General features: G+C 46.0%; 1 protein-coding gene across 3 annotated transcripts in view; it reads left to right on the top strand.

The window, feature by feature from the left end:
• The window catches only part of RFTN1 (raftlin, lipid raft linker 1), a 204180-nt gene that overhangs the window by 156996 nt on the left and 21446 nt on the right, over positions 1-25738 (top strand). For all 3 annotated transcript variants that reach the window (XM_025882664.2, XM_025882649.2, XM_025882657.2), the window contains one exon: positions 9734-9849. In XM_025882664.2, coding sequence (XP_025738449.1) covers positions 9734-9849 — 116 coding nt within the window. The remainder of the gene's footprint in view (positions 1-9733; positions 9850-25738) is intronic.

Here is a 25738-nt window from a genome sequence, read left to right as displayed (position 1 = left end):
CCTCCTTCCTCCTACCCTATTCTCTGACCTCGAGTCCAAAAACACAGATAATTCATAGAGTTTTTTCTTCAGATTTGACTGGAGTGTTTGAAATGCTGTCATATCCTCCCTTGGCTTTAGCTGCATGAAATCCAGCCCTTCTGCCTGGAAGACAGAACATGAAATTTCCCCTGGCAAGTGCAACTGGAAGCCGAGCCCCAAGCTCCACCGCAGCTGCCCGGCTTGGTCTCGGGGATGGCTGCAAAATTCTCAGAACAACATTTATTTAAACCCACTCAAAATCCAAATGCAATTTCACCCTGTGTGCTTCTGATGGGAGGGGAATGTGACTAGGGAGTAATGCTCAGTGGGTTAGGGTGTTTCTGCTCTGGAAAAGCCCAAGTTTTCCGTTGGCCAGGGATGAAATATGCATATGCTCTTTTCCCAGAATTAAAAAAAAAAAAAAGGCAAGCTGATCATAATTCTAAAAAGGAACCTATTTCTAATAAGATAATTAGTGTCCTTACAAGTAAACCTGGCAGAGTTGGAAGCACATCTTTAAGCTGTTTGCCATCTGGAAAAACACCAGTCTTGATTCTTAAATGGATATTTGTACTCTGAAATATTTTCCACAGACTCATAAAACTCATGAGAACTTTGTCCCATAAACAGGGTGATGTTTAACTGAATAATTCAGTTAGGACTCCAGCTTCTGTTTTCAAGCCTTTACCCCCCAGGACATGGAAAGACTTGAACGGTCCTTAAATTTGGGCCTTTGCTGAGTCTCTAGGCTCCTCTGCTGGGGTCAGTTATTAAGCCCTAGAAGGACCAGGTGTCTTGGGCTGGGGAGGCTGTGCCCTTGGGCCCTGGCAAGCCAAAACACAGAAAAAAGTGAAGCATAATTATGCTAATGGACCCCTAGCAATTACTCTGTGCTGGTGCTGGTCTAAGCAGTTCAAACATAGGAACTCATTTAATCCCCATAACTCAGTGAAGCAGCTACTGTTGTTATCCCTGTGACACAGCTGTGGAAACTGAGGCACAGAGCGGTGAAGGCATTGCTAAGGTTAGTAAGTGGCAAGAAAGTAGTAGGAAGAAAGAAGGGGAAGGGGGGGGAAAGGGACATGAGGAGGAGGTAAAAGAAATGACCATGTTGGCCAGAGGTTGAGCCTCCCGGGGAGGCCTTGGTGGCCCTGGGGAAGGGAGGGGAGCTCCAGAGTCACCTTTAGGGAAGTAGCAGGACCTGGGGTGCCAGCCTTCCGTGTGGATGAGTCCAGGGGTAGGTCAGACAGCCGGGCGGACAGAAACACAGAAACACCGCGCAGTGAGACAGAAGCCAGAATCTCTGCTTCCAGAGGGTGGGAGACGCCAGGAGGGGAATCCTGCTGCTGTTGATGAGGAGTCAGGTGGCTGTCCCCAAGGGGAAGGGCAAGGTGCGCCTGGGTGCCCACCATCTGAAGACCCACCCCAGGAGCCTGCTTTCTTAAAACCAAGGGCCTCCGGGCCGGCAGAATCCCTGCCACCATCACTGGCTACCAGTGCTCTTTGCCCGCCCTGGCCCTCCCTTTGCCCCCTGGCTGGACCTGTCCTTGCTCTGCATTCCTTATTCTACCCTTGCCCTATCCTTGTTCCCACCTCCCGCTGCCCTGGCACCATGCTCCCTTGGCCCGGTCCTGACTCTCCTTCCCCCACTCCCCCGGCCCTTCCCTCACCCTCTCCTGCCCCACAGCCCCTACATCTCTGGAGGTATCATCCTTACCCAGCCCACGTTCAGATGTTTTCTGTTGTTTCCAAAATGTTCTTTGCAGCAGGGGGTTCAAACCAGAATCCAGTCCACCAGGTTGTGCTGCGTGTGGTGACCATGGCCTCACTTCTCTTTGACCTAAAAGAGTCATTTCTTTATGACCTTCACTGCGTGAAATAAACCCAGCCTCTTACCCTGCAGAATGTCCTGCATTATTTGTCTGGTCTGTGCCTCGTGGTGTCATTTACCTAATTCTCTAGCCTCTATATCCTGCAAACTGGCATTTCATTCTAAGGCCTTGATAAATGAAGCACTGTGACCGCAGTACATTCCAGATGATGTTGGGTTTTACACGCCACACCCCACCAGGAGACACGTTATACCTGGATGGCTCTCCTTTGCTAGCCTTTTGAAAGATTGTCTTCCCCAAGAATGTCCGCATCTAAATCCAAATGGCATTTGGTATTTTTATCATCTTTTTTGATGCCTAGCATAACCTACATTACTTTATATTTGCAAAATACGCATGTAAAAAATGTACCTATTTCAAATAAAATACACATAGAGTTACATGTTTTATACAGACATACTTGCAAGCCCTCGGGTGGGTTCTGCGTCCTATACTTCTTAGCACCCCAGGGGTTGTAAATCACGCACCGTATACAGAAGGTGATCGATAAAAGTTTCCGGATGGTGTTCAGTAATGCCGATGGAGATGAGGGGAGAAGCTGGTGTTAGGGTGCGCATCACAGGAGCCTGGGGGATTGAAGAGCTAGGTGTAGGTGGAATGGAAAGGAAGGGAGATGAGGCAGTTGCAGGTGCTTCCAGCAGCCACTCCCTTGGAACATGGCTATCTCCGGGAATGTTTGGCCTACTGATTACAGGCATGGCTCGTATTTCAGAGGAACCACTCACCACCAATGTCGGGGGGAGAGTTTCCTTATGCCATAAATGCATTTTCCCTTATATCCATAGCACATCTTCAAATGAACTTTTTTTTTTAAGATTTTATTTATTTGTTTGACAGAGAGAGAGACAGTGAGAGAGGGAACACAAGCAGGGGTGGGGGTGGGAGAGGGAGAAGCAGGCCTCCCGCTGAGCAGGGAGCCCGATGTGGGGCTCGATCCCAGGACCCTGGGACCATGACCTGAGCTGAGGCAGACACTTAGTGACTGAGCCACCCAGGCGCCCCTTTGAATGAACTTTTTATTGCAGTATCACACACATACAGAAAACTATGCCCATTTTAAAGATATAGCCAGTAGATTTCCACAATCTAACCAGCACCAGAGCGAGAAATAGAATATACCAGCCCCCCTAAAAGCTCCCCTCATGCCCCTTATAGTCCTCATCCCCCGGGAGTGACCGTAGTTGCAACTTGAAACACCAGAGATGAGTTGTAAACTTTATATGAATGGAATATATGAATGAATGCCCTTCTTGTGTTTGGCTTCTTTCACTCACTGTATTTGTGAGATCCACCCACATTTTTACACGTAATTGCAGATCATTTTTTTCTCAATGCTGTACACGATCTCTTGCGTTGAAATGTACAACTGATCCAAGTATGTTTTTATTTTTTGTCCCATAGAGGAAGTCATGCCATCTGCACAGATTTAACCCCAAACTGAAGCCCTAAGGCCAGTCTCACTGTGACTCCACTAAGACGCCACCCGAAACACCAGGCGTGGAATATGGTATAGTGGTCAGGTAACTCTGCCAGGCTAGGAACCTGGGCTGGGCGTCATGACCCCCAGCTGGAGCCCCAGCGCCCAGCATAGAGTGGTAGCTCAGTGAATCTCTGTCCATGATTGAAATGGCGTAGGCTTTGGAATCAAACAAACAACATTTTAGATCTAGTTTGGCCCCTGAGTTCCGTTTGAACGTGGACACATGATTGAACTTCTGTGGCCTCCAGTCACTCACCCACTAAGAGGGAATGAGTAGCCTTGCAGATTTGGGGGAAAGATTCAGTGAGAAACTATCAACTGTGCCTGGTCTCATGCCTCACAACCAGCAAGCCCCGGACCAGCGCATTTCTTCCCTGTCTGGTTGGCCAAATGGCTCTGCACTTGCAGGCTCACCTTGCTGTAACTGAAGAGGGGGAATACCTCCTCTAGGTCACTCAGGCAGGCCAAGAGCAGCCGTGAGGGCTTAGGAAGAGGGAGGCAGTAGGCCTGCTCAATCTTTTGATGTCAGTCAATTGGGCTTGGTATGGTTGGGGAGCAGCATGGCACCATGACCTGGGGTTGGATGACCAGTGATTACATTTATGGTGGGGGTTGCAGGCAGGTCGGTATGACGGCATGCACAGTTATGGTTATGCAGTTGGCACGTGCCATTCCTGGCACCAGGGTGGTGCTGTAAGCAGCCTCTGATGGGGAACGGGGGCTCTCAGAGACCCAAGGAAATCTGTTAGGCTGGGTACCCCAGTAGGGACAATGTAGTTCAGTCTAGCTTGTTAAAAGGAGAATGGTGACTTTTTATTTCATCCCGCAAAACTAGACCACATACGTTGACCACTTGTCACCGTGTGCACGTTTCTAGCTGGATTTTGGAGAACACCACAAGGATAAGCCTGAAGCTTAGCTCGCTAAGTCCCGGAGGCTGCAGGGGAAGAGCGGTTGCTCCCCAGAATTTACTTCTTGGAATAATAGGGCAAATCTCCTTTTTGCACATCCTTCTTATAAATCATAAGCTTGGAATGTTAAGGTGGCCTTTTGCCAAAAGACCGACATCAAATATTTATACAATACCAGGGCAAATAGCTCTCTGTGCACAGTAGGGAAGCATCTTTACTTTAATAAAAAATGCAGTGATAATGGAGTGTTTTCCATAGATGTAGGGTGATTTAACCTTTTACATTGGGAGCCTTCCCTCTAAGCTAGACCTATTTATACCCAGCTCGGTGCACATTACAGCATGGTTGAGCTGGTGAAGGTAATGAGGAGTTGGAGAGTGGATGAGGCCGTCAAAATAAGGGCCTCTTTAAAAGCCCAGCTGTCTGCTCTCTGTGGTTCATTGGCTTTTTTGCTGTTACAGATGATCAAATTTTGACAGCCATTCTGAACTTGCTTCATAGTTAAGTAGGTGAATCAGCACTCTGGATTAGAATAGCAGAGCGGCGGGCTGAGAGGCTGGAGAGCCGACAGTGGATGAGACAAGCTGGTAAATAAGGACCCGGTTTATTCCAACTTCACAGCCCACGTCTGGCCATACCTCTCCCCACTGACCACACAGTCGTCCTTCCAGGCCTGTGACCTGGGAGGAAGGAGGGGAAGGAAGTCTGGCTGAGTGGCAGTGACTCCTTCCCCCTTCTGGACCCCAGCTCTGTTGGCAGGCTGAATACACATCATCATAATTCTGTCAGAGCAGGTTCTCTAGTACGTCAAGCACATGGTAGGCACATTTTAAGGGCTTGTAGCTTTTCCATTGAGATTTGTATGTAAAGACTTTGGGAATTGGAGAGAACATCTTTTGGTAGAAGCCTTGGGGGAATTTGTGCTCTGTTGGTATAACCCTGAGGGAATCATTGAGTCTCTTCCAGTCTCGAGTATCCCCAGGTCAGGACTTGGGAAAGCTTTATTCAAAGTGATTCTGTAGGGCATTCCTACCGTGGCAGGAGCTCCAGCTGGATCTTTGTTACCCAGAACTTTAAAAGTGAGCTTGACGATGGTCCATCTTATCCTGAAGCCCCAGATACTTGTAATGTGGTTCAGCTGAAGAGCAGCCCTGTTCTTCCCTGGTTATCTCTGTAAAACGTCTCTTAGGAGGGCATCGAGCAAACACTTGGGGAAAACTTTTTAGCAGAGCAGATGAGAGAAGCAAGCTTAAGCACTTTGGCTAAAGCTCTTTGATAACAGTCTCTCAGTAAGGAAACGAATAAGAAACTAGAGCATGGTGTTGATTAACTTACATGGCTCGTACTTGAAATGGAGTATTATTCTGTCAGGTTGGAATAGTATCTGGATAAGGCTGCTTTGTACTCCAGGAATTACTCTCACAGCTGTGGTTTGTTGAGCTGGTCAGGCCTCTCTATCACTCTGGAATAATCAAGAATACCACCCAAGCCAACCAAAAGTATACCCGTCTCCTATATTTGAGGTTTAGGTTGGGCATTGCATCAGTCAGCTTTTGCCACAATAATGCTGGGCAACAAACCACTCCAGAGTTATTGGCTTAAAACAGTAATGATTTATTCTGTCATATTTGTGGGTTGGCATGAGCCACTCCATGAGGCAGTTCTGCTGATCTTAGCAGGGCCCACTCTCAGGTCTGTGGGTCAGCTGATCTAAGCTAAGCTCCACTGGGGCAGCTCTGTTCCATGAGTCTTTCAACTTCTTGGAACCAATGGCCTCGCTGGGGCATATCCTCTCAAAGTGGCGGCAGAGGTAGAAAAGATGAAGCTCAACCACACAAGCGCTTGCCAAGCCCCTATTGCATCATACCTGCTAATATCCCGTTGGCCACACAAGTCACATGGATAAGCCCCTCGTTGTCTGCTCTCCCCACCAGTCATCTTAATCTTGACTTCCTTCTCTCATGGTTCCATTGCTCTTCCGGTCCTTGGCTGCCCCTCATTCACTGTGCATTTCGACTCCAGCTCTTTCCTCTACCTAGAACTCTCAAACCCTGAAGATCCATAAGGCTTCCTTGCTTAATTAAGTTCCTATCTCTACTCCAAATGGGGAGACCTGCCCCGGTCACCTCTTCCAAAAATAACCAACCATTGCCTCCGCCTTCACTCCCTCCCCTTAGCCCACTTTATATTTTTATAACACTTATCACCTGTGACATTATGTTGCTGTCGCTGTCCCCCCACTGAAGGTAAGCTCCGTGGGGCAGAGACTTCATTTGTCTTGCTGCTTGCAAGATCGCCAGTGAGGACAGTAGTATCTTGCATGAAACTGATGCTAGGTAGGCATCGGAATGAATGAATGAGTAGCTAGAAAGATTTTCAGTATAAGTTTGAATGCTTCCAGTTAACACAGTGCTCACTCTTCTGAGGTTTTATCTTCTGTTTTTTAGTTTACTGTAAGGAAGGTTCTGTTTATATTTACTAAAATTTTCTCCCCATAGTTCCTAAAACTTTTTGGTCTAGTTCTGCCTTCAAGAGCCATGTAGAGGAGAGAAAAAGAAAATTATTTTTCATGTGTGTTATCTGTTAACTGGTATTATCCTTGTGTTAACTCTTGCATTAACCTTGTAGAAAAGGATAAAGAGAAATGCAAATTGTACTTAATCCCACCACTCATACCTGCTACTAGATTTTATGTATTCCCTTAAAGTTTGTTTGTCTAACCCCTTTTAACATAAAAATTCACGTACAGCTCATACTGTAGTCCTGTATCCTGTTTATTTTTCTTTATAACATTGTCTCTAAGGAATTTTTCTGAATCATTAAATTCCCATGATTTTTTTGTGACCACATAGTATTTAATTGTATGGAAGTCTCCTAACTTACTTTTCTATGGTTGAATATTTGGATTGTTGAGCATTTAGATTATTTTTTTAATTTTTAAAAAATTTATTTATTTGAGAGAGAGTGCATGAGTGGGAGGGACAGAGGGAGAGGGAGAGAGAATCTCAAGCAGACTCCATGCTGAGTGTGGAGCCTGTCACGGGGCTCAATCCCAGGACTCCGAGATCACGACCTGAGCTGAAACCAAGAGTCAGATGCTTAACCAACTGAGCCACCCAGGAGCCCCTAGATTATGTTTTCAAGTAATTTTATAAGTAAAGTTTGTAGATAAATATTTGATGGCTTTAGGGGTTATTACCTAGGATAGACTGAAAGAGGTAGTCTTTCTGGGTCAAAGACAATGGACTTTTTTGTTTCAGGCTCTTGAGACATCGTGAAATTGCTCTCCAGAAAGATCATGCAGTTAAAAATTCCCTTAAGTGCCATAAGCTTTTTATACACATATAAAAAATGTTAAGCTTAGCCATTTATTTATTTTTCTTTGCTGTTGCAAATAATTTTCTCACTTAATGGCCTTTGGATTTTGTTCATGAAGTCTGTTGGAAGACAGAGGCTAAATATTTGTTTTTTTTAATTTATTTTCTTAAAGATTTTTTATTTATTTATTTGAGAGAGAGAGAATGAGAGCCAGAGAGCACGAGAGGGAAGAGGGTCAGAGGGAGAAGCAGACTCCCCGCTGAGCAGGGAGCCCGATGTGGGACTCAGTCCCGGGACTCCAGGATCATGACCTGAGCCAAAGGCAGTTGCTTAACCAACTGAGCCACCCAGGAGCCTGAGGCTAAATATTTGTTAAGTATTTAGATCTGCTGGTCTTGTTTTTTTGTGTCTTCTGGAAAATGCTGGCAGTTCCAGAACTCCAGTGTGATTCAAAGGACTTTCTGAATTTACCTCCCTTTCTGATAAAAAAAAAAATCATATTATTATGTGTATTATCTTTTCAAAATAAAAATAGTGTATCATTAAACATATTTCAATGTGTATTGCCATAGCAAAATACTACAGACTGGATGGCTTAAATTGTAGACATTTATTTTCTCATAGTTCAGGAGTCTAGGTGTCCGTGGCTAAGGTGCTGGCAAACTCGGTTTCTGGTTGAGGCCTCCCTTCCTAACGTGTAGACAGCCACTCTTCTCTCTGGATCCTCATCTGGCCTTCCCTCTGTGCAGGGAAGGGGGGTGGGGCGCTCTGGTGTCTTTCTCTTCTGGTAAGGACATCAGTCTTTTTTTTTTTTTTAAGATTTTATTTATTTATTTGAGAGAGAGAATGAGATAGAGAGAGAGAGCATGAGAGGGGGGAGGGTCAGAGGGAGAAGCAGACTCCCTGCTGAGCAGGGAGCCCGATGTGGGACTCGATCCCTGGACTCCAGGAGCATGACCTGAGCCGAAGGCAGTCGCTTAACCAACTGAGCCACCCAGGCGCCCAAGGACATCAGTCTTAATCAGATAATTGTCCACCCTGATGACCTCATTTAACCTTCATTAACTCCCTAAAGGCCCTTTCTCCAAATACAGTCTGGAAGTTAGTGCTTCAAATGAATTTGTGGGGCTGGGGGAGGACACAATTCAGTACATAGCAGTATGCCTGATTTGTAGCATAGAATCTAGGGGCCAGGAGTGATTCTGTATCCTCAATCCCATTTCGCAGATGAGAGACCAAGCCTCTGAAAGGGGTCACATCCCTTTTCATGATAGAGCATGGATCCAAACTGCCTGCCTCTCTGGCCAGTCCTCTTTCCCACTGTCTCTTATCTAAGTGAATTTAGGGCATTTAGGAGCCATTAAAAAGGGGTAGAAAGCACCCCCCGTAATGATTTCTACTGTGGCGGGGACCCTGGTGTAATTTTCTTTATATTCTCCTTGCCTAAGACCATGCATCCTTCTTGAATCCTGTTATGTGTTTAATGTAAGTTTGTTGAATTGTGTGGAACTCAGGACCTGGTACACTGACTAGAGCAATGCTAGAGGAAACATTTTCAGTGGTAAATCGTTTGGGAAAATTCCCCTTTCCTGCAAATTCTGCCTCTTGACAAGAGCTAGCTGAAGACTTGTCTGTACAGCTGCCCACATCCTGAGAACTTCCAGGAATCTGCGCATCTAGATTGCATCTGACCAGCTCGGGTCTGGTGTGTTATATCTGTCCCCCCTTAAAAATCTCTTCTACCTAAATATAGTTTTCTTCTAAAAACTCTCTCTAAATGACTGTGTTTTACCCTGAATAAGTTCTCCCCAGTGCATCCTGACGTTGGAGCGTGAAAAAGAAGGTAAACGCGTGAAATCAAATGGTGATTGCTAACAATGAAATTTGGGCTCATAAAATCAAGGATATTATTCAGAACTGAGAGGTAAATTAGTCTCATTCATTCTGATGGGGCTAGACTCTATGGCTGTGTGTGCCTTCTTTAATTAACATGCTGAAAAGATGTTCTGATTGGGATTATTAATGAATGCAGTGAAAATTTTTGCTGCTTGTAAGGCTTCTGCCACAGACGGTTTACAGAACCCCCCCCCTGCCTTTTTCTTTTTCCACAGATTCCTTCCACGGCCTGACAGATGGAGTATTCATCTTTGAAGCTGTTTCCACAGAAGATAGCAAAACCATGCAGGGCTATGATGCTATTGTTGTCGAACAATGGACAGTCCTGGAAGTAAGTGTGGGATTGGCAGTGCAGCTTCTTTTGTTAGGACAGTGATTGTTTTATCCACTTGCTGGGTCCGACCATGTCTGCTGTAGCTTTCCTCTGAAAGGCAGTTTGACCTGGGTAGACCCTGCAAGGCCCCATTCATCCTTTCGTGCCCTCTGGTTAGGGGGCACGGGCCCCGCTTTCCCCTTCTGTAGGAAAGACACTGTGTGGGTGCTGGATCATTGGGTGGAAGGAGATTCTTCTTTCATTCATTTGCATATAACTGAAAATTCTAAGTGACATAAGTGAGGCCAACACAGAGTTTGTGGCTACCGTAATAAGAGCTGACATTATTATTGGAGTTAGACCCTATGGCTCCCTCAGCCAAGTATCCTTAGAAGAAATTTGGGCACACACACTCACTTAACCTTCGCAATAAGCCTAGGAGGCAAGTACATGACTGCCTTCATTTTACAGATGAAGAACTGAGGCACAGAGGGGTTAGGTCCCTGGCCCAAGGCTACACAGTAAATGCTGGAAGGATGTCTTTGAGAAATGTTGACCTGTGAAGCCACCAAACTGCTGTGGGCAGAGGAATTCCTCCAGTCACATTCCCCTGGGACGTTGGAAAAGCTGATTTATTTCTGAGATTCGCTGGTATATACTTTGAGGACATTTCTCTAAGTATAGAAGGATAGGCTTTTCAGACTAGTCTCTTGTCCACCCAGCATCTTGGATGTAAAGGGAGAAGCCCTTGGAACACAGAGGACTGATTTCTGAACTGATTTCTTGAGTAGGCCCTGGAAGAATACAGGGTTGGCATCGCCCTGAGGAGCCTCGCCAAACCGGGCCCTCTGTGCCAAAGTAAGACAGATGTGGGTGCAGCTCTTTGTGAGGAGTGTGGGGTGCCGGGACCAACCAGCCAGGGGGTGCTTGCCACGCCCTTGTGCCCTCTGGAACTGCCACCTGATGGCAGGTGACTCCCTCACCTGGTTGCTGGATGGCAGCAGGTCCCCCAAGGGAACCGTTACGCGTCCTTAACGCGGGAGCAGTTCTGAGCAGGCACGAGACAGGCCGTGGAGCTGTCAGGGGTATGCCTGCATCTGAGCCATGAGGTGCAGTCACTGCTTGCAAGTATGAAAGCCACAGAGGACAAAGGAAAACTGTACTAATCCATCAGAAACAGGAATTCCAAAAACAGCATCCAGGGCCAGTGAGGTTAGGGGCCAGGGGTCCTTAAGGAAAGTAAGGAATCCGGTGATGACCTGGTTTGCCCTCAGGCGCCACCACTTCCTCCTGCCTGACTTTGGTTTCAGTGGGCCTCCACACCCTTAACTGGAAATGGGATGCAAAGGAGGTGAGGCTCGGTCTAGCATGGAGAGTCCAACAAGGGCAGGTCACGTCCCTTTCGGGACCCCCACGGCTTGTCTCTCTTCAGCCTTCCAAACGGTGCCCTTGATGGGTAACCAGAGTGAGTGCATCCTATATCTAAAATGTTTGTGGGGACACCTGAGTGGCTCAGTGGTCAAGCGTCTGCCTTCGGCTCAGGTCATGATCCCAGGGTCCTGGGATGGAGCCCCGCACCGGGCTCCCTGCTCCTCGGGAAGCCTGCTTCTCCCTCTCCCACTTTTTTTTTTTTTTTTTAAGATTTTATTTATTTATTTGACAGAGAGACACAGCGAGAGAGGGACCACAAGCAGGGGGAGTGGGAGAGGGAGAAGCAGGCTTCTCGAGGAGCAGGGAGCCCGATGCGGGGCTCCATCCCAAGACCCTGGGATCATGACCTGAGCCGAAGGCAGACGCTTAACAACTGAGCCACTCAGGCACCCCAAATAAATAAAATCTTTAAAAAAAATGTTTGTGGGAGGAAGATAAGGTTGCAGACTAAAATCAGAACACGATTATCTTTTTAATTCGAAGAGGTCAATTTCATGGCTTAAGAGCCTCGATCAGGAAAGATTAACATTTATTCAGAAAGTTTTCCTGGGTTTTTGGATTGGTTTCCATCAGGTTTATTTATTAATTTTCTTTCTTTCTCGAATGTTTGAACTTTATTTCTCATGAGCTCTTATTTTTGCGCATTAATCTAGTTGGTGATATTAGTTTTGTGTCGTGTGGTCATTGTCCCTTGTCCCCTTCTCCCATCCCCCCCAACTCACACACACACACACACACACACACTCTCTCTCTCTCTCTCTTTCTCTCTCTCTCTCTCTCCAGGAACGCTGTGGCTTTTCTCCGGGGATCCTTGGAACTGACCTAGGGTTTTAAGACCCACGATGGGCCCAGTGTTGTGCACCAGCCTGCAAAGCCCCTTCTGTGCGTCTCTTCCCAACTCCATATTCAGGGACAGATTCAGCCACACTGGTAGCTCGAAGTTAGCCACACTGGAAGTAATGCACCATGAAAATTGGCAAACCCCAGAAATCAGGGATTGTTATTTTTTTCCCTCGGAGAGCCAGTTGTAAGCATTTAGCAGCACATCACTGGATAGGCCTTTATTCCATCACACGTCAACTTGATAGGCAGGTGTGGCTGGCATCCAGCTAGGCAGAAACACATTTTCTTAATTTTCCTGTTGGTGACAAGCGGATTAATGGTTTTGATGTAGGTGTTCGCCAGTTTTCCCTGCATAACTCTTCAGACTCGTTCCTTTCTCTGGTGCCTTTCAAGCATTCCCAGATTTCCCACAGTAGAAACAGAGCCTTGTCCATTTTAACAGCATCAGCCTCTGATCGGCATCTCTTGAGGACTAAAGGAGGGGAGCTCTCTCCTGGAGAATTTACCCCTCGGCATATGGGTTTCTCTTCTCATATGGGAAGACTTAGGGTTAGCTCATAGGTCACCTCTTCCAGGAAGCCTTTCAGACTCCTTCAGAGTTAAAGACTCTTCCTCTGTGTTTCCATAATTCTCTGTGCATAAGAGTGATCCTATTATGATCACTGTGATTTCTTTATCCACGTGCCTTCCTTCACTTTGAGTTTCTTGGCCTGGGGTTGTTCATCTTTGTCCTCTAAGGCTTCCAGTAAATGCTTCCTGAATTGGGTGGAACCCTTTTGGTTCAGCATGAGGTACACATGCATTTCTCAGAATTGAACATCAATCACTTGAGACCTTTTAAACACACAGATATCCAGTTCTCCCCACCGAGTTTCCTTTCCAAGCCCACTTTGAGAATCCCTGCCTTGGCAGAACCACCTGTATACAAGAGTGTCCCAGCACGGCCCAGCCGTGTCCAGCCCAGAGCAGATTTGCCCACAGCTCAGCTCTTTGAAGAGGCTCTGTCAGACCACCCCCTAGTCCCTCCACAGACAGCCCCTCTTCTGCATGCCCCTCCAGGTATGTGGGTGTTTGTCCGACAACCCTACCTTCCACCCTTGACACCCAACTGCTTCCTCTCTTCTCCCCGCTTTTGGCGTCTGGGAAAGGTCTTTCCTGTTCAAGCCCTGGGCAGGTCCCTCTTGGCTTGTGGCTGACCCTGCCTTTCTGGCAACCTCTGTCCTCCCAGGCCAGCCCATAAACTCCTGGGCTCTGGCCACAAAACATTTCTGACCAGCTTTTTCTCTTTTCTCACAGTTGGGACTGGCCTATTGCTCCCGTGCATATTCATAGCCTCAGCCGTGTGTACGGATGGGCCATCCTCATTCAGCCACAGCTTCCTGGCTTCCCTGTCCACGTATGCACATGCGTGCGCGCATACGCGCGTGTGCTTTCACAGGAAAGCTCACCTAGCTCTTCACAGCTCTGCATCCGCTGCAGTATGTTGGATGGAGAATGTAGATTTTAGAGTCTGGGCCTCAGAATGCATCCTGGCTCTCTTATTGCCAGCCAAGTGACTGAGTGTATGAAAAGTCAGGCACCCCCTCTTTGTTTTTTCCATCTTTCAGTTGTATGAGTGGGGACACTGCTAACCTCTCAAAGTTGAGAATTAAAAAATAATAATATATTAAAAAAGTTGTGAGTGTACTACTTGGCATATAGTAAGTAAATAGTACTTTCTTTGATTGGTCACCTGGTGTCATCAACTAGAAAGATCCTTTCCCTGTTGCCTTGATCTTGTTCTGAAAGCACAGCATAGGTGGGGCTAGGGGAAGTGTGGAGCCAAATGCATTGTGTTTTTCTCAGTTGGAAACCTGTGGCCTAAATTAAAGGCAGTTGTGACTAATATAAAAGTCCACCCATAGAACATTTGTAGTGGGTATTTTGTTTACCTTCTTTGAGCTTACAGTCTAGAGGGTGAGCTGAAAGGGTCCTTCTTTGAAAGGAAAAGGTAAACCACGTAGATGAGTAGGTCAAGAGTTAGAGCTGGAAGGACCAAGGCAGGGACCGTTTTCTTCATTCTGAGGCTGCATACCCTCAACCTGACAGCCCATCACTGCTGTGGACAGCATCAGGTGCCCCTTGAGGCCAACTTCATCCCAGTTTATCAGTGCTTCTTGTGAAATTTGCTGCCAGAACTGACCACAAGATAACAGGAAAAGCACTTTTAGCTGAAGCAGTTGGTATGGTGGTTGGAGAGTTAATTGAAAAAGTCAATTAAAAAGAAGCAAAGAAAATCACATTCATATTTCGCACATTTTATTTTAATGTAAAATATATAACTATGCATACATTTGCCAATCTTTTGGAGTCTGAGGTCTGCTGATTGGAATTCCACTTCATCTTTCTTGTGTAAACCACACCCAAAGTGTTGCTATCACCAGTGTCCTGGGTCAGTTTCTTGAAAGTCTAGGAAAGAGATCACACTGCAGAATCCTTGTTTTCATGATTTTTTCCTTAGTCTTTATCAGCCCCCACCACTTTTAATTCAGCCACAGTTGTTATTTTTAAGCAACTGCACTTTGTCAAGTCTCTTCAAAGTATTCTACTTAGGTTTCCTAGAAACAACTTCTTTCGCCCTCACCATCAGTTTAAGTAATTTAAATGAAGACACATAATTATGATAATGGGTCTCACTGACCTACACAGGTCTGGGGATACATGGGACTCAGCCCGATGTGGTCAATTGCTGGGCTCAGCGGGGGCTTGAGCATCCTGGAGAGCAGCCTGCCACCTGTGAGTACGTGGTCCCCCGACAGCTGGACCTGGGCTTCTGCTAGTCCAGCGGGAGGATGGAGCGGCTATGGGGGCAGCCATGACAGATTGCTGTCATGTAAGGTGACATAGAGTCAGCTCTCCCCATCCACTCCCTGTGTATTCAGTCTGTTGTTGAACTCACTCCCAGTTCATCTCATCCTATTAATTTCTGCCCATTTTTCCAGCCTGTGGAGACATTTGTGATCATGGTTATATCATCCTGCATTTTTGGAAGATCATCTCAGCTTTGGCTTCTCTGAAGTTTTCATATGTAGGATGGCGCGCTTTTCCAGTCCAATGTCAAACAACTAGATGGAGGACACAGTCCTTTGGCATGTTGGGGGCATCTCTCCTCTAGTCTCTAACACGACACCAAACCCCTTTGCAGACGTTTCAGATGGCTCTATTTTTCCACCTAACCTGTCACCCTTACCCCTGAGAGAATCACAGGAGGTTCGGTGAGATGCATTTCTGTAACTGACATCCACTGTAGGGCATGCCTCCACGCCACCGGTCTCCTAACCCTGTCCCACCACACACAGGTCCCGCTCATTCTCCACAAACTTCTATATTCTGTAGGCTGCTGGGATCCACCTTTTGTTTCTAGGTGCTCTCAACCATCTCTTGAACAAGCCACACAGGATTTGCCAGGGAGTAACATCAATTTTTATGGCATCTAGAGTCCACCACCTGCTGTGACAAGGGAGCCAGTATTTCTTCTTATTAAACCATCTGGCATTCTTTTCATTGCCACTGTTTCTCTAGAGTAATCATTTTGGTTCTGAGATCATAGCCTTGAGTGCCAAGACAGCAGTTCTTGGTCTTTTTCCTGTGATTCAGAAGATTTTCCCATGAATGATCACTGCTGTGAATAACCAGGACTGAAGACACAACCCTCCCCACTCTCTCCAGCCTCAACCCCTCCCTACCCCACCCTCCCTAACCCCTGCCCACCGCCAGGACATCACTCCACTCCTTTTCCGACCCAGAGCAAATCACAGCACAGAGGAGGCCCGTTAGGTGCTCAGGGCAACCTTGGGTGTGTTCTAGCAGCTCTGCGTGCTTTCCTTGTGTCCCACCTCAGTTTTGATAGGGACACATCAATGCACTATTATGACCGAGCACGTTTTCCTTAAAATGTCACGCACCTGCACTTGATGAATTTTAAGTTCATCATTCAAAAATTTGAGGTTTGCTTTGGAGGGCAGGTTGCTAACCTCTAGTAAAAATGTAAAATGCCCACTCCTACCCATGACTCAGCAAGCCCGTGCCTCACATCCATCTCTTCTAGAGAAACACGGGCCTTTGTTCACAAGAAGCTGTGCACAAGGACATTATCTCAGCATGATTAGGGTCATGGAAAAAAAGGAAACAATGTGCATGTCCATCACTAGGGGAATGATTAAATAAAGGCTGATACATCCTTATTATGGATGCACTCATCCCGTATAAACTGACAGGGAAGGGACTCCAAGAAATGTTAAGTGAAAAGACAAGTTTCTGAATGAGGCTGTGACAGTTAATTTTATGTGTCACCCTGGCTAGGTTGTGGTGCCCAGTTGTTTGATCAAGCACCAGTTTGATGTTGCAGTGGAGGGAGTTTTTAGATATGATTACGTAAATTCAAATGAGCAGACTTTGAGTAAAGAAGATTGCTAATCCTTCATCATGGGGGTGGGCCTCATCCAATCAGTCGAGGGCCTGCCCCACAGACTTCGGACTTGCTAGTCCCCACAGTCACAGGAGCCAATTCCTCAAAAAAACTCAGTCCCTCCCTCCCCCCACTCTAATATGTATACAGGTCTCCCCCACAATCAGAAATCAGAGCACTCCTACGAAACCTTTTGTAAGCCTGATGTAAAGCAAAGAAGTAATTACCATTCATTTATATGGAAAATTTTTTGAGCATTCCCAGACCTACAAAATAGCCTCTCTTAGGCTTTTCTGATACCTTAGGACCCAGGTGCTCACAGACACAGGTCAAAGCTAGGGCGGCTTGATGCGAAGGGGCTGTGCGGTTCCTGAGGAAGGAGCTTGGCACTGCTCAGGATGCGCGGTGCCCCTGCACCAGCTGGCTGCCCAACTGAATGTCACTGAATGCTAGTTTTGCATTTTGCCTTTTTTCACAAAAGCAAAAATCCTCATCGGAGTTTTTTTTTTTTTTTCCAGTTAGCAAAACCAGGTACTAATGCAGGTCTTCTGTAAAAACGAAGTGGCGAAATGTGAACTTTTGGCAAAGCGGGGGGAGGGAGGGCGCCCCTGTATCAGTGTCTCTCTCTGTCTCTGCCTGTCTCAGTTTCTCATGCGTCCTACTGGTTCTGTTTCTCAGAACAACCCTGACTAATACAGATACAAACAGTGCGATGCCCTTAATGGGGAAAACGCTTCACAGAACAGTATGATCCCTTTGCTGTGGGTATCTGTAAATGCAGGAAGAAACCTTGGAAGGGCACCCATCAACCCCATAGCAGTGGTTCTGTGGGACTTGGAATGGAAGAGTGGGAGGCAGCTCTATCTATTAACGTTTTCGTTTTTCTATAGAGAAATATTCATTTTACTCGGGTAATTAAAAGTTACATTTTAAGAGATACCTGTTTATGTCTCATCGCATCCTTTCTTCTCTTTGGCTTTAGATATATTTGTTTTCTCCTTGTAGACAAGGAGGTAAAATGAGGGTTGAATAATTCCACTTTCTCCTATCTTCAACACTTTGTACAACTTCTTGCTTTGAACAGAGTTTTAAAAGATGTGTGTCTGTGTCGTGTGTATGTGGTCACGTCCACCCAGTCTCGTTCTGGGCTCACCCTTCGTCCTTTATCGGGTTTGTCTCACTTTTGTCACCATCCCTGGAGGGTCACATACCTTCCTTCTGTCCTTGAGAATCCACACTCGTCAATCTGCACAGGCTCATTGATTTCCTTAGGTGCCTGCAACTTTTATCCTAGAGTGACGCTGCTACCTGGAGTCAGCTTCCCTTCAGGTGTTTCCTGCCACGGGGCCATACTGAACTTTCCTGAGCTTCTGACATCCCTTTTATTGTCCTGGGAAAGGGTCTCTGGTGCTCCTTGGCTATTACGAACTTGACGGAGGACAGCTTAGTTTGTACGGTCTGTGTTCCCCTACGTAAGTCACTTCTCTTCCCCAAGTGATGGAGATCATATTTGAAACCACCAAGCCCTAAAAGCCATTAACAGGTCATGGGGTCCTGACTTCTGATATGAGTCTTGGGCTGTTTGCTGGGTTAGTGGAGCCCTGGGTGGCTGTCTGTCCCTCGTTCTTCTTTTTCAAGTAGAATTTTCCCTCTCCCTCCTTCTGGGCAGCAGCAGCTGGACTTGGGGGTCGTAAAATGCCATGTGGATTGTGGCAGTGGCAGCAAGAGATACATGATGGGCTTTGGGATGAAAACCAGCCCTCCAGCTTCCCCATGGGATGGCTGGCACTCCGTGGAAGATTATGTAGGAGTAAAAAATTGGAACACCTGGGTGGCTCAGTCGTTAAGCATCTGCCTTCAGCTCAGGTCATGATCCCAGGGTCCTGGGATCGAGCCCCGCATCGGGCTCCCTGCTCAGCGGGGAGTCTGCTTCTGCCTCTGCCTCTCCCTCTGCTGCCCTCCCCCCCCCCCGCTTGTACTCGCTCATTCATGCACTCGCTCTCTCTCAAATAAATAAATAAAATCTTTTTAAAAAAATTGAGGTGAAGAGGTTTAGTGCATACAAAACAGAGAACCCCCAGGGAATTGGAAAACCCCCGAGGGTCAGAGGGAGGGATCTGCTCTTTGCTGACTTGGAACAAGAACACAAAGGGGTGTTTGCTGAGGCTCCTACCCTCAAGGAGCATCCAGGTGGACAGAAGACTTCCTACAGAGTAGCAAAGCATTCGGTGCTGGATGGTACCCTGCTGACCAGAGTGTCCTGGGAAAGTAAGAGACTGACCAAGGTCTGCTGGACACAGTGGGCTCCCTCGGGGTGTGGATGAGCCAGGGCATTGGAAGAGGGGCTTCTTGCTGATGGGAAGTGGCAAGAGCAGAGGCAGACCAGAAGGGAAAGCATATCTGTTCATTTTTTTCCCCCCAAATTAGAACATTAGCGGCTAATGTCAGTGTTTTTCTAGATCCTTGGATCCCTTTTTGTCAACGTGCTTTCACTTCCAGCAGCCAGCGCCTATGTGCCTTTGCTGACACCTGTGCCCGGGGCTGCTAGAGTCTGCTTTGTGCTCAGGCAAGGCAAGCCCGAAGTGCCTGGGTGTTTAGATGCCCCTGGGGTAGTCCTTGTCTGTGACTGAGGAGGGGGTGATATATGAAAGTCCAGCTCCCTTGCCTCAGGTTGGACACCTCTGAGTATAGCTCACCCCTCAGAGCTTCCCATGGGGTGAGGCTAAGCTACTTCAGGGGATGTTGCATAAACCTGTGTCCTTGCTTGTCTCCAGCCTTTTGTCCGCCTCCCTCCACCCCCTCAGTGCCTTATAATAAGCTACTTGCACGTAAATCCTCCTCTCGGGGTCTGTTTCTGGGGAAACTGGCCTAAGATAGAATATGTCTGTTAAAAAAAATTCTATGTGATAGTGTGAACTGTGTTGCAAATTGAGATAAAAAAATTATTGTGGGTTTTATAATAATTTTAAACAGAACTCTGAACAGTCCTAAATAGGTGTGTATATTAAAAAAGTGAATCTTCCTCCCCCCTCTGGCCCTCCATTCCCTAGTTGCCCTCTGGGACCTCCTCCCGGAGACAAACAGAGATGGGTGACACACACAGACACAGCCCACGTTAGGTGGGCTGAATGGTGCCCTCCAAATGTACCAGCTTCTAAGTGCCAGAACCTGTAAACATTACCTTATTTGGAAAGAGGATATTTGCAGAAGTGATTGAAGTTAAGGATCTTGAGATGGGGCGATTATCCTGGGTTATGTGGTTGGGTCCTAAACACAATCACACATAGCCTTCTAAGAGGGAAGCAGAAGGAGATTTTATGCACATGGAGAAGACTTGAAGGCAGAGTAGAGAGAGATTTGGAAATGCTGGCCTTGAAGACTGGAGTGATGTGGCCACAAGCCAAGGAGGGCAGGCAGCCACCAGAAGCTGGAAGAAGTCAGAAACGGGTTTTCCCCTAGAGCCTCCCGAGGGAGCCTGGCCCTGTGACACCTTGATTCTGGCACAGTTGTACTGACTTGGGACTTCTGGCCTCCAGACTATGAGAGGATGAATTTCTATTGATGGAAGCCACCACGTTTGTGGGCTGTGTAGCAGCCCTGGGAAACCAGTTTGACATGCTTGGACGTAACAGCAAGGGAACCCTGGGGCGCGTACTTGACAGCATGTCTGCTTGGGAAGAGAGTCTGCAGAGAACTCTGTGGGCCAGGCAAGAGCCTGGGTTGGCAGTGGGTTGAAGGGGGCTATGGTGGGGATCTCATCAGATAGCCGTGAGTCCAGCCAGTTGGCCCTGAAGTGGCATATTGTTGGGAGAGATGAACTGGAATGGGGAGAAGGTAGACACTTGGGGGAGAGGTCCCAAGGTCAGAGAATAAGGGTGGTGGTCATGGTATTGGTCAGGATGCTTTCCATGTCAGCACCAGAACATCCAACTAGAAATGGCTTAAACAGTATGGATTTTTCCTCTCATCTCACCAAGCAGGAAGTCTGGAGGGAGGTGAGGTGGTTGCTGAATCGGCTTTTTCAGTGGCTTAAGGACATCAGGGAGGACCCAGGTGCTGTCACCTTTCTGCATGCTGGTCCTCAGCTTGCCTGCCAGGTCTCTCTTTGGGACGCTAGGCCCAAGGTGGCTGCAGCAGCTCCAAGCATCTCATATGAACATAATTGACAGCTGAGAAGAACAGGGCATTTCCTGCTATGTGCCCTTTTTTTATTAGCAAGTAAAACTATTCCCAGAAACTCTCAAACAGAGTTTGCTTGGATCCCCTTGGCCAGGGCTTAGGTCACAGACCCACATCATTGTCAAGGAAATGGTTAGCTGGAGCTAGAGGGGGTGTCACCTAGGAAGGGGACCAGGGCTAACAAGTGGTTATTTCGGCCACTAGCAGTGTTTGCCACTGAGTGGGACTAGAAAGACAGGGGATGCTCGTAGAAGTATTTTAAAGAAAACTGGACTTGCGGACAGCTTGGAGAGTGGGAGGTGAAAAGGAAGAATTTGATGTTTTTCTTCCATAAAGTCAATGGTCTTGTTCTGACACCCATATTTCACTTCCTGTACAAAATTTAGTTATACAGGTTAAGTTAGACCTTTTAAAACATTCATAAATAAATGTTGAGTTCCTACTGTGTGTCAGCCGCTGTGGAAACATGATGAATGGAGGGAATTTAGGCAGAAGGATTGATGTCTTTCACTAGAGAGTAGGAATACAGTCATTAAAAATGAATTCCCACCCCCTGGCCTTTGCACGCCCATAAATAATTTCTCTTTGTTGTCACGTGTCCTGAGGGTGGTGAAAGGCGCTAAGTCACCAGGCCTCTTGTGGAGCTGGTGGGAGGGGAGAGGCAAGCATATGTACGTTCTGGTGAAGACCACAGGGCAGGGTGAATTTAGAGCTTTGCTGCAGAGGAAGGGATGATGAAAGAAGTCAGCACATTTCCATAATCTTGTAACAAATGCATTTAAAAAGAAAAAAGTATGCTTTAAAACCTTCATTGTGTGCCACAGAATGACAAGAAGGAGGCAGCCTTCAATGTGATATGATAGGCCTGATGTCTAGATTTCCCTGGGTGTTTGACATGGTAGAAGCTAATTCTGTGAGGGTGTTAAACACATCCGTACACAATTACTATCTTACTGTTTCTTTGCTTCAGAATCCAGGTGGGCTCAACTGCTTACTCTGTGGAGGGTCTCCCAAAGCTGAAACTGGGTATTGGCAGGTCTGTGTTCCTTATGGGGGGCTCTGGGGCAAGAATCCACTCCTAAGCTCATTCAGATTGTTGGCCAAATTCAGTTCCTTGCGGCTGTAGGACTAATGTCTTTGTTTCCTTGTTGGCTGCCAGCCAAGGGCTGGTCTTTGCTCCTAGGGACTGCTGCATTCCTTCTCATGCTTTCTGTGCAGCCCCGTATAAGAACTTTTTAGATGCATAGACAGTCTGCAAGCTGCAGATGAAGGGGAGATGGTTCTCCAAGAAGAACTTAGGGTATTAACTCAGTGAGTATAGAGAGTTGGAGGGTGTTCTTGTAGTTAAGTGATCCTTCATTGCCACTTCTTGGAATTTGTCCTTTTTGAAATTCACTTGGCCAAGAATTTTAATAAAGCTAAATAAAAAGGAAGGGCCTGAGGATGGAGCGTGACTGGTTGAGAGGCTATACTCAGCAAAGATGTGTTTTAATTGGAGGGAGGTCTTTGCTCCTAGGCCCTGTGATGCCATCTTGTGCATTGGCCTCTTTTGCAGCTTTTTCAATGGCTTGTGTAGAGATTTAGAAGGTAGTGGGCCTGTGGAGAAAGACCCAAAACTGGGAGGCTACAGAGTATACCAGGTGGCCATGAGGATCTAAAGAACATGGATGTTCTTGGGCTCTACAAAAACATTCCAGCTGGGCATGGGAGGAAGACGATGAAGGGTGCGTTTGACAGTGGGGAGTGGGGAAGATTCTGGACAACCCATCCACCCCAGTGTCAACAAGAACTGCTTTTTTTTGAATCTCTGTTTTTACACATTGAGTTTCTAATTTAGATTACAGTTGGTGTTTGTGGAAAGCACCCAGTGGGGCTACTTAATGAAAAAAAAAAAGGAAAAGAAAAGAAAAAAACAAAACCTTGAAAATGACTTACCTAAACCAGCTTCTGGCTTGAGTAGGTTTCTCTGACTTCTTAATTCCCTTCTAATCTCATTACTTCTTAATTTATCAATGTTGGATCAAGACCAGCCCAATAAAATGTAATGAGGGTACATTTAAGTATCCAAAAAAAAAAAAAAATCCGTTGCATTTAAGTTAAAAAAAAATCAGTAATATAGAAGGGAGAATACCTGATTTGATAACAATTCTAATGAAAAGGAATTTTTGGGGAAGATTTTATTTATTTATTTGACTGAGAGAGAGAGCACAAGCAGGGGGAGCAGCAGGCAGAGGGAGAAGGAGAAGCAGGCTCTCTGCTGAGCAGGGAGCCCGATGTGGGGCTTGATCCCAGGACCTTGGGATTATGACCTGAGCCGAAGGCAGCCACTTAACCGACTGAGCCACCCAGGTGCCCGTGGCCCATTGCTTTTAAGTTAGGGGCCTGTTTGAGGCAGAATTCTTAACATCCTCTTCAGCTGAGGTAGATGGGGTTGTCTCTTTGCTTACATCACTTGGAAAATTAGATAAAGAAGGCTCAGGAGATAGTCTAATGAGGCCAAGAGGTCTGTTCCTTTTATAAAAGTGATGCATGGACAGTTCCTCAAAATGTCAATAGTTAATAGTTGTCATGTGACCTAGCAATTCCACTCCTAGACAAATATCCAAGAGAAATGAAAACATATGTCTAAACAAAAACCTATACACGAGTCTTCATAGCATCATTATTCATAATATCCAAAAGGTGGAGACAGTCTGGATTTCCAGCAAGTGCTGAATAAATAAGCACAATGTGATATACCCATTCAATGGAATATTGTTTGACAATAAAAACGAACAAAGTACCGATACATGCTACAGTACAGATGAACCTTGGAAACATTATGCTAAAGTGAAAAAAACCAGACACAAAAGGCCACATAGTGTATGATTCCATTTACATGAACTGTCCAGATCAGGCAAATCCATAGAAATAGAAAGTAGATTGGTAGCTGCCTCGAGGTGGGGGGAAGGAGAGGGACTGCTAATGGGTTCAAGAAATTTGGGGGAGCGATGAAAATGTTCCAGATTCAGACTGCGGTGATGGTTGCACCATTCTGTGAATATATTTAAAACCACTGAATTGAAGACTAAGTGGGTGACTATTTAGATATTTCAATAAAGATTTTTTTAAAAAGTGGTGCTTGTCGTTGAGGAGTTTAGAAAATGCAAATAAGGAAAAGAAGGCAAAAACCCTACTCTCGTCATCACTGAGAAAAGAGCCACAAAGCAATGTAACAACATCTTGGTATTTTTTCTTCTAGTATATATTCTGTCTATATTTACATATTTGGGATCATACTGTTCATACTGTTTCTACTTCATCAATTTAAATGGCTGTAAAGTATTTCAGGATATGAACAATCATATTTTAATTTACTTCATTAGTTTTCTGTTGGTGGATTTTAGGGGGTTTCCATTTTCTTGTGCTTGTAAACCATGAACATTTTTTTAAGAGAGGGAGCGAGAGAAGAGCAGAGGGGGAAGGAGAGAGAGAGAGAATCCTAAGCAGGCTCCATGCCCCGCACAGTGCCTGATGTGGGACTCGATCTCACAACCCTGAGATCATGACCTGAGCCAAAATCAGGAGCTGGACATTCAACTGACTGAGCCACCCAGGTGCCCCAACCATGAATATTCTTTAGCTTTTATCATTATACTTCATATCACTTTTTGATTTAAAGGTCCGTACTTTTTTTAAGCTAGGCTAATTTTTATTTTTATCTCACTGAAACAAATTTTACTTTGGATTTTACCTTGAAAATTTCTGCTAGTGTTCAGAAGGGGATATTGGGCAAGAAGGTAAAGGTCAAGGTTCATCACAAAAGTATTGCCCTATTTCAAACTTGTTTGGGCCACGAGACTCTGTAGAGCTACCTTCCTATATGAGGACAAAATAACTTTGAAAGAAGCAGGTAGACTTGTCTCTATTAAATCATAGTTGGCGGTTTTGTTTTCTAGTCTATATCAGTTTTCGCTGTGTAGCAAACCATTCTAATCTTCGTAGCTTCAAATAGCTATTTACTTAGCTCAGGATTCTTTGGGTCAGCTGAGCAGTCTACTCTGGAGCCGCTTCGCTGATCTCCCCTGGGCTCTCTCATGCCTCAGCTGATGGCTGGGTGGTCTAGGGTGGCCTTGCTCTCATGTCCGGTGGTTGGCTGGCTATTGGCTGTGGCAACAGGATCTTGCATATCTTAATGCCCAGGAGGTTAGCTGGGCTTCTTCACATGATTCCAGTCACAGCATCCCCAAGAGCCCCAGTGTGCTAGCTTATTTCATGCCTTGGGTTGCCTCACATCTGTTAATATCCCATTGGCCGAAGAAAGTCACAAAACCAAGCTCAGATTCAAGAGCTGGGGAAATACACGCTATCTTCTGGTAGATAGTCTGCAACATGCTGCAGTAGCACAGATGCAGGGAATGGATGAATTGGTGTGTGGCCAGTTAATAAGTTACCAGATAATCTTTGCTAAAACATCCAGTGGCCTTAATGGTTGGTGACCAGCGTGTGACTCTGTGCGTTTAATTTTCATACAAGAATATATTTCCAGCTTCCACATACAGAATACCCAGGAGAATGGTATCACACCCTTCTGGCAGATTAACTAACATTTTTTAATGGTAAACTCATGTCTCATCAATGTTGAATGTGATTTACAGCAATTTTTATAAGACTTTGAGAGTATAGGACAGCAACAGCAGAACCTACCCCAAAAATGAGGCATCAGGTGCATTCATTCATTTACTCGACAACTATCTATTGAGTACTTAACTTGTGCCAGACACTTCCCTAGATGCTTGGGATTCGTCAGCGATAAGATAAATAAAATCCTTGCCTTTGTGGAGATTGTGTTCCTGTGAAGGAAAGGGCAATAAATAGGTAAACAAATCTGTGCCAAGTAGTGATCCATAAGATGAAGTGATAGGGCAGGGGACAGTGGGTGATAGGGGGATGTTTTTTTAGAGGACACCAAGTAGAGTTGGCCGGTCTCTCTCAGATCATTTTCATTTTTTCGACTTTACTTTGCTC

This window comes from Callorhinus ursinus, unplaced genomic scaffold, assembly GCF_003265705.2.
Source record: "Callorhinus ursinus isolate GAN/ISIS: 27379988/994484 unplaced genomic scaffold, GSC_fseal_2.0 scaffold1, whole genome shotgun sequence".
NCBI classification, from domain to species: domain Eukaryota; kingdom Metazoa; phylum Chordata; class Mammalia; order Carnivora; family Otariidae; genus Callorhinus; species Callorhinus ursinus.
This window is presented reverse-complemented; position numbering and strand designations above follow the sequence as displayed.